Below are 8,809 nucleotides of genomic sequence, written 5' to 3'. Positions count from 1 at the left end.
CCCCCCCAACCTACTGTACTTGTTCTTGGTCAATAAAAACTAGCCATTCTTTTCTCCTCTGTCCATTTTTAGCTGCTATTTTGCCTCCACTTTCTACCCCTCTTGTTCCAAGGTTACCTTCTGTTCTGCCTCTTTCATGCCCCTTTTCACTCCAAGATCAGCTCACTCTGTCTCCCCCATGATTTAATGACTTGACATACATTAACAAACAATATATGTGCAGCTAAAATATTATCCGATTTGTAATGCATTACTGGAGGCCAACATTCATTCAGCTTCAATCAACTTGTTCATGAACACACATTTGCCAGACTTCAGGGTAAACAGAACATTCCATTAAAATGTGGCTGCTGAAATCTGTTAAAAGTTTTATTTTTTGGAGTGGAAGACCAATTGATAAAGTTCAAACACCCTGAAATATTGTGTTTGTGTCCATCCCTCCACTACCTCATGCTTACTGACAACTATATTTAAAAGAGAATATAACCAGTTTCTTTTGCACCATGGGGTCAGAGCTTTTTGTCCTGGCTCAGGTATGCTCAGCTATGACCTGCTTAGGTGCCTAACTGTTAGAGGCACAGCATATAAAGAATACATGTTGGACATTTCCAGTTATGATTTGTTAATCGTTTATTCTAGATTAGGGTTTTCTTGTCAACTAAGATACCACATGACGCGACTGTCAAGAGGCAACAGGCTTAATTCGCTAAGCTGTTACAATTATTTGTCACAATGGCCATTATGAGTCAATGAATGCATAGCTGAAACAAAAATAGTTATGGTACCTGGTATGCATTATAGCTAGGGATGCACAGATACCAAGGTCTTGTACTTGGTACAAATACTGATAATTTTCCAGCTCTAAGACTAGACTAGAGAAAAACTCAAAAGTTAGGAGGCAGCTGTCATTTTTAAGGAGCATTGGCTATGGAGCTCCTGGGGTTTGTACATCCTCGTTTTAATGTATGATTTGTTTTATATTCATATATATTAGGGATGCACCGATACAATTTTTTCCAGACCAAGTACAAGTACCGATACCAGTCTAAGTACTCACAGATACCAATTACGATACATTTTTTTGATTGTCATGTGACAATTTTCGAAAACACTACATACTAATGATTTCAGGATAGTTGTGGGGTGCCAGGGCCCAGTCACAGCTCCAACCACTGCCACCCTGGTAGTTCTCATGAAGTATTGGCACTGGTATCTGTGCATCCCTAATTATAGCTCAATGAATCGAGCCTATTCTATTTAATACTGGAACAAAAAAGAGGAAGAGGCGAAGTGTAGTCACATAGATGAAACAAGATAAAGAAAACCTGTTTACAATTTAAAAGAAAGAAAAAAAACTAATTGAAAACACCACACAGATTTTTTCCAGCCAGGAGATAACAAATGGGGAAATAAGGACGATTGTAACACTGGTGAATACTTAGTGCGCTTTCACTTTTAATGAGCCCAAATATTGTTAGATACAAAGCTATAATAAAAGGCTTTGTAATCATTTTCCTACACTTATCAGTGTCTGTAATTATTCAGGCTTGGCCTGAGCCGACCCTTCAATTAGCATTTTCTAGCTTCTACATGAAATAATAGAGGTCAGACACGCATGTTTCCCTATGTGTTTGGGCAGCTGCACAGTTCATGTGTTAAAAATGCTCTGCATGATGTTGATTTTTATTAGAGGTGAATATATCAGCATAGTTTAATCAGTGTTGTTTATTTTTCCTGAAAAGTTTTCACACTTGCATCCTGCTAATACTGTGATTTCTAAGTTGGTATTTGTGAACAGTAATTGTAAATGTAATGGTTACATTCTGCTAAAAATAAGATTTTTCACTTTATCTTTTAACAGTTTAAAACCATTTAATAGTGGTTTACCTCTTAAAAAAACAAACAAAAAACAATTACAGTAGTAACATTACAAACAATAGATAAATAAAAATGAGTACATTTACATTGCTTAGTAAAAAATCAGCTTAACATTATAGGTTTTGCTGTCTGTGCATATTTTAAATGCTTTTGGTCTGTTGGTTAGAAAGTGTAAGGGGAGAAAATTGGGGCCATTGTCCTTAACAAGCACTCAGATGAGCTGCCATGTAAGGTTCAAGGGAAGGGAGTTTGGCCTGACCAGACCATGTATAACGGTGTGGGGATGATATTGGCCCATTTAGACCTAGCAGGGCTGGATCAGGTCATGTAGGTCCTTCTGGAAGGGGGGGGGGGGTGGTGATCAGCTAAGTATTTATTGGTATGACACTGGTTTGGGTGGAGCAGTGATCAGGTATTGGCCCTCCATAGTGGACAGCGAATGGTCCATGTATGCCCAAGGGTGGGTAAAGTTAGGGCCAAATAGGCTTTCCAAAACTAGGGGATCGAAGGGCCTTGCTGTGATCGGTCTGTATTGGACTTTACCGGGAAAATGGGATTGATCATTATTAGGGTGGCCTTACCTAAGCAGAAAAGATCACGAAGAATAGGGCTTTAAAGTAGTAGGACCACAACAATGGGGCTATGTACCTAGAGGGCACTGTCTAGCATGCATAGGACTTTTCTGTAAGGGCTGACGATGAAGATGTGTAGGATTTACCTAAAGGGAGTTGACAGGGCCACATTGGATTTTTTGGTTTTATCTAGTGGGCAGTGTATGCACAGGTCCTACTACACGTTTCTTGAGTTCAGTAATCTTGTCTGCGTACAATGTAAACGTCTCTACATGCAATGCTTCTCTTATGAGGTTAATGTGACCTGGCTTTTGAAACTATAAATGACTGCCAGTTACACTCAGTTTAGGTCTTAAAAAGCAGGAAAGGCCAGAAAAACAAAAAGTAAACAAATACTCTGTAAAAAGAGTAAAAAAGGGTCAAGAAATAGGAGAAAAAATACAAATACTGTATGTTATAGGCAAATCGTGATAAAGGTGAGCTTTCCTTTTAGAGAAAATACACATTGTTTTATTCTTTATAATTGGTGGTGTTTTCCACAGTTTGTGGAGTAGCAGCTATGCCTGGGCCCCAAAACGTCATGATCTGGGGTCCGCTGCATCCTTCCTGCCTTCTAACCAATAATAGTTGAAAGATGAATGCTTATGCAATTCTCAACCTCATCCTCCAAAAGCTTTTGCAAATATGTAAATCTGTGAATTAGCTTTTTGTAAGGGTAACTAATCATCGTCATGTTAGTATTTTAGCCACACTTCTTCAACGGCCAGCATTTAAATGCTAACATCGGCCTCTGAACGTGTTTTGTTGTGCTGATAGTCTTTCTCCCTCCTATATTGATATAAATCTGTTTATTTTATGATATGTTTACAAACTAAAACATCTTCAGGTTAAAAAGGTATGCAGTAGCAAAGGATTATAACATTATATTTACCTGCCTGGAATATATGTTGCATATTCTGCTTGGCACTGGAGATTTGTTTTAGCTTATAATGTATATCTGTGCACCATCTGTTCTCGATAACTACCACAAGTGACATTTCTATTGTGTTCACCTACAGGAGATTCAGAGCCTGCTGACAAATTGGAAAGGGCCAGACTTGACAAGTTATGGGGAGTTAGTCTTGGAAGGAACATTTCGATTTCAGCGAGCCAAGAACGAGCGCACTTTGTTTCTGTTTGACAGACTTCTACTCATCACAAAGAAGAGAGACGACACTTACACATACAAAGCCCATATCCTGGTAGGTCACTGTACTGGCTGCACTCTTTCATTCGTTAGAACAAGGTCTCCTTTGTGGCTGCTTCACATTTTGCCTCTCAGACTTCTAGTGATTCAGTAGTCACATGAAGTCTCTAGTGTCACACTTAAAAAAGATTGCTTATAAAGAGGGTATGACTAGAGCATGTGTCAGAAAATAACAGTCTGCAAAACTGGCAGATGTGCTTATATCTATGACCCCCTTTTCATTTCATTGTGCATATTATCAGCTAGCCCTTTACACCCACAAAAGGTTATTTTCCCAAATCAAAGAAAGTTACTGTGCACAATTTAGAGGGAGCTTGTCAAGATAGGAAGCTGAGAGAGGGAGATATATCCTAACCTGTGTACAAGCTCCAGGTATAGGAGTAAAGTTTATACTTCTAAAGCACCTTTAAAAACAAGTCAACAGAGGGGTGGCATATTTTTCTAGCCTGGCATGTTTCTTTTATAGCAGAACCCCAAGCAAACAGCAGAATACAGAGTTAATATACGTTACTGTTGTACCTGGCAAAGGTAATTTGTAATTGCATTCAACCAATCTTCTGATTTACATCTGAAGACATAACAGCCAAACAGATGACATATGTAGCTCCAAATTAAAGCAGACCTAGCACTAAAAAGCAAGGACTACTCATTACATCAGACCTCCTTTCTTCATATCAAATAACCATATGGTGGCAATTAATTAAACACTTGGAAAAAGTTAGAAAATATACTTTCTAACCCTTGGCTTCTGTCAGCAGCATCTAGGGTGTGGATAATGTCATGATCCTTTTAGTGAAATCTTGGCAATAATAAGGATCCCAAATTTTACAAGGAGCTCCTGAACTGTACTGGAGCGTCATTGTGAGAGGGAAGTCTGATGTAATGCATGGGTCCCTTATCTTCTAAACCTTATAATTTTATCCCTTTTTGCAATAACTTTTCCATAACGGTCAATGAAAGAGATCAGTGTGTACTTGAAAGCGACCCTGTTATACAAAAGATACTAAGGCAGGATTTACCTGTAAAAGACGACTATAAATACTCTCTTTCCCACTGTCCATGCTGAAAAAATGCCATTATGATCCTGAGAAATCTTCATGTTAAGTTTGTAGTCCTGGTGACCTCCACTTTATGTATGATGTGGAGATCATCAGGAGGAACCAGGGAGAGCTACGCAGGGACCAAGGAGATCGACACTCCTGGAAGTGCTAGTTTCCCTACGGACTTCACATTAAGATTTCTCTAAATTGGAGTTGTGTTTCTCAGCAGACCTCAGGGGACAATTGCCAAGGAAGTCTTGCCTTAGTAACTTTTGTATAACAACACAGTCACTTTAAATAGAAACAATACACACTATAAATGCAATGTAAACAGACTTTCCATGGATTAATTTTTCAAGGCTTTCATATAATAATATATTGCAAGCAGTGGTGAATGATGCACTGTTTACTTTAGAAAGTAGCATGGGATGGCTAGCTTAATGGAAGATGCATAAGTGTGTGTATTACTATTCAGGCAGCATTCCACTCTCTGAACAGCTGTCATCCTGTTTACATTGTTCAAAGTATGGACCCCACCACAATACTTTACAAGGTATTCCTAATCATTTGGTTGTGGAGCAATTGGTAAAAATCTTTTCACTATTTGCTGAAATATCATGTTAGAAATTAGCCAAAGCAATAGCAGCATTTATGCAGTACATACATACAATAGTAAGCTCATGTGTACAGTTATGACTCTAGCAAGGTCAGTTCTAGGCTGCTGTTGATTTGCAACTTGTTTTCTCCTTTTTGTATTTGTCAATTTTAGCTCATAACGTTAATATAGTAAATTACTTTTGTAACCCAACTGTAAGACATCAATCTGTCTTATGTACAAATGTTATAGCGCAGAAATAGACTTCATGCCTGTTTTAAACTTTACATGTACAAACAAAAACAAACTTAACTCTGCGCCAACAAAGATTAGACCATAAATAATGTAATAAGTGTTATACATTTTATTAAAATAAAAAAACTATATTCCAAGAAGCATATAAATATATAAATTAAAACCTGCCCCATATAAAAAAAAAATCCCATCTACCATTCCGCAAATAGGGCCGCTTTCCTCACAAAGGTGCCAGGGCCATGACACATCTGTAGTTCATCTCCATAGTCACGCTGCCTCAGATTTATCTGTGTACTTACCTAAGTAAGCACCATCTGTCTATTTGCATGGAGTATTACATTCAGTACACAGGTTTGCAGTAACAAAATATATATTTAAAATTTATATATGTCGATAGTTTGCACTAATGAATATCTGCTTGCCTTTTCTAGTGTTCTAACCTTATGCTGGTGGAAGTGATTCCAAAAGAGCCCCTCAGTTTCAGTGTGTTCCACTACAAGAGCCCCAAGCTTCAGCATACTGTACAGGTAATTTATTTGCATTTAGCTTTTACTACATGACAAATGAGATCAAAGCCCAGAAAGGTCATGAACTAATCTCTTACATAAAAGACTGAAGAATCTTGACATATGTAATTAGTACTAGATCAGGCAGAGAAGGGATATTACAAGAGCACTATAGAGAAGTGCATTATTGCCTTCTAATACAAAGCTTACCCCTACTGACCACTGACACAGGGGTTCCTACTGACTCCTACTACTCCTACTGAAAACCGGGGCATTTTTTTAGTCCTACTAATCGCCTATGCTGGGACATTTTTTGATCACACTGACCTATGATGCCAGGACATTTTTTACTCCTACTGACCAAAGATACCATAGCATTTTGTACCTCCACTGACACAGGGACATTTTTTACTCCATTTAACAACCAATGCTTGGGCATTTTTACCTCCACTTACTGAACACTGCCTGGCCCCTGAACTGAACACTGCCTGGCCCCTAAAGAAGAAGACAAGTCCTTCAGAATTTCTCAGCAAAAATCAAATGTGGTCTGTAACTCAGTAGAGACACCCAGGAAAAGCAGTGGGCCAATCGTACAGCAGTGAGATTTATGTGGCATAGTGCACCCCATTTGTGTACTGAATGTAAAGTTAGAAGTCGTTTTAAGTTTGTTAATACTCAGTGTAAGATACAGAATCCACGGCTTCTGTGGAGCTTGGTTTTGGGAAAGAATGCCTTTTTCAGGTGGTAGCCATTAAAATGTATGTAAACCCTAACAATGAACATGTGCTTCGTACTCCCTTTTGGTCTGTTAGAGGTACCATTAAGCATTTTGTTATATATGTTCCTTGATTGCAAAAAAAAATACCCGTTGATCATGCCAAAAATCCGGTGCTCTCTGCATTTCTTTCTCAGTTAGTGTTATCAGCCATGCTTGGTTCTCTTTGTGGTCAGAAAACCTCACCCTGTGTTTATAGAAGGGAACGTCCGCACAACTTCCTGTCCTAGGGTGACACTGCTGCACCCCCATAGATATAGTACAGTGAGTGCTGTCAGAAAGTGTCTTACTGGTAGGAGCACCTAGTAACTATAAAGGGAAAAAAGACTGAAAAAAGAAAAGCAATGCAGCCAACACATCCAAACACTGGAAAGATGCAATATAGTTTTTTTTTTTTCTCAGGATAGATACACTTTAACAAAAACAACTGGACCCCTCCAGAGAGATTAAACCAAACCAAGGCTGTCTGCCTTGGTAATACAACCCGTCTAAGACATATATTTTCTATGTGTGAACAGGTGGCATAAATACTGACCCTGTTAAAATGTGCCCAGGTACTCAATGGTTTGACAGCTGTCTGTTTAGTGCTGTTTCGCAGGCCCAGCACACTTGTCAAAATATTGATCAACTGCTTGTTGTGACTACATCAACCAGTATACTTAAAGTAGCTTGTCAGACAAACCAGTAATTTGCTAAGCAATATTTACTGCCACCTAAATGGAATGCAATAATAAAGCCAAGCTTCCATCATATATTCCTTAAACAATAACACATCAATGCAGATTCATAAAAACAGGAAACAATTGTAGTTGTAATTTTGAATTATTGTCCATAGGAACCAATCAAAATGATTACTTCTTTTCATAAAATTAAAGCTTAAAACTATTTTGTTCTCTAGTTTTTAAGGAAACCCTAGCCCCCTAGGATTGCCTTAGGGAGAAAAAGGCCACCCCATCTAGCACTGGGAGTCTAATGAGGTCCTGCCATTACACAAACTGCCTACAAATACATCTTCTCCTGTGAAGTGAAAGGCCAGTGATCAGCTTTGACCAATGGTACTACTGCAGGAGCATAAAGGTTGTAGTTGGGACTCCTGGACAGGCACTGGGCCCTAAGCTCCTTAGGTTGCATTGTGGATGATCTGGCTCTACATATGGCTATGAATGCGATGAGCATTTGAGAATTATGGACATGCTAAGACGAGAATGAACTTGGGTCAGGAGAAAGGTGTTAGGTAACAATTGTACAGTGACATGTCTTGTACTGTAAGTAGCTCGACTGCTATCACAGTTACCATCTAATAAATCTTGTTTAATCTTAAAGTAAAAATTAACCCTTAGCTTGTAATTATTCGTAATAATTAGACTCTGCAAACGCCAAATCCCCTCATTCGGGACTAGCTAGAGTTTGAGAGCTATAAAATGCAAAGTAGATCATCTGAATTGCCCAAGTACTTAAAAGTAAAATTTTTAACTATTATTCCAGTGCGTGTGGGCCCAATTAGAATCAAACTGAGACCTATTTAAATCAACAGCACAGTTTGAGTTCTTGTGTGTAAACAGTTCTTTATTTTTTCCTTTGATGAGCAGAACATGCCACCATCAGTGCAGTTCTTGTACTGCATGTTTTTTCTTATAGTTCTTGCTCTTTTTTTCTCTCTTGTTCTCATTTCTCTCTCATTATGTTTCCCTTTTTGTTCTCTCCCCCTCTCACTCTCTTGTTTCTCCCCCCCTCTCGCTCCCCCACGCCCTCTCCACCCTCTTTGGTCCTCTCTCTTTCTTTCCCTCCCCCTCTTTGGTCCTCTCGCTCTCCCCCTCTTTGGTCCTCTCGCTCTCCCCCTCTTTGGCCCTCTCGCTCTCCCCCTCTTTGGTCCTCTCGCTCTCCCCCTCTTTGGTCCTCTCGCTCTCCCCCTCTTTGGTCCTCTCGCTCTCCCCCTCTTTGG

The 8,809-nt window shown here is 39.1% G+C and overlaps 1 protein-coding gene across 1 annotated transcript in view; it reads left to right on the top strand.

Annotated features, from left to right (window-relative positions):
• PLEKHG1 (pleckstrin homology and RhoGEF domain containing G1) overlaps window positions 1–8,809 on the top strand; it is a 52,565-nt gene that overhangs the window by 30,881 nt on the left and 12,875 nt on the right. Inside the window, exons 7-8 of the mRNA XM_018567581.1 lie at window positions 3,509–3,691; window positions 6,018–6,113. Of these exons, the coding sequence (XP_018423083.1) occupies window positions 3,509–3,691; window positions 6,018–6,113 (279 nt within the window). The remainder of the gene's footprint in view (window positions 1–3,508; window positions 3,692–6,017; window positions 6,114–8,809) is intronic.

This window comes from Nanorana parkeri, unplaced genomic scaffold (genome assembly GCF_000935625.1).
Source record: "Nanorana parkeri isolate BGI_ZX_2015 unplaced genomic scaffold, ASM93562v1 scaffold1067, whole genome shotgun sequence".
NCBI lineage: Eukaryota > Metazoa > Chordata > Amphibia > Anura > Dicroglossidae > Nanorana > Nanorana parkeri.
The sequence above is the reverse complement of the archived record's forward strand: the minus strand, read 5'-3'. Positions and strand labels throughout refer to the sequence as shown.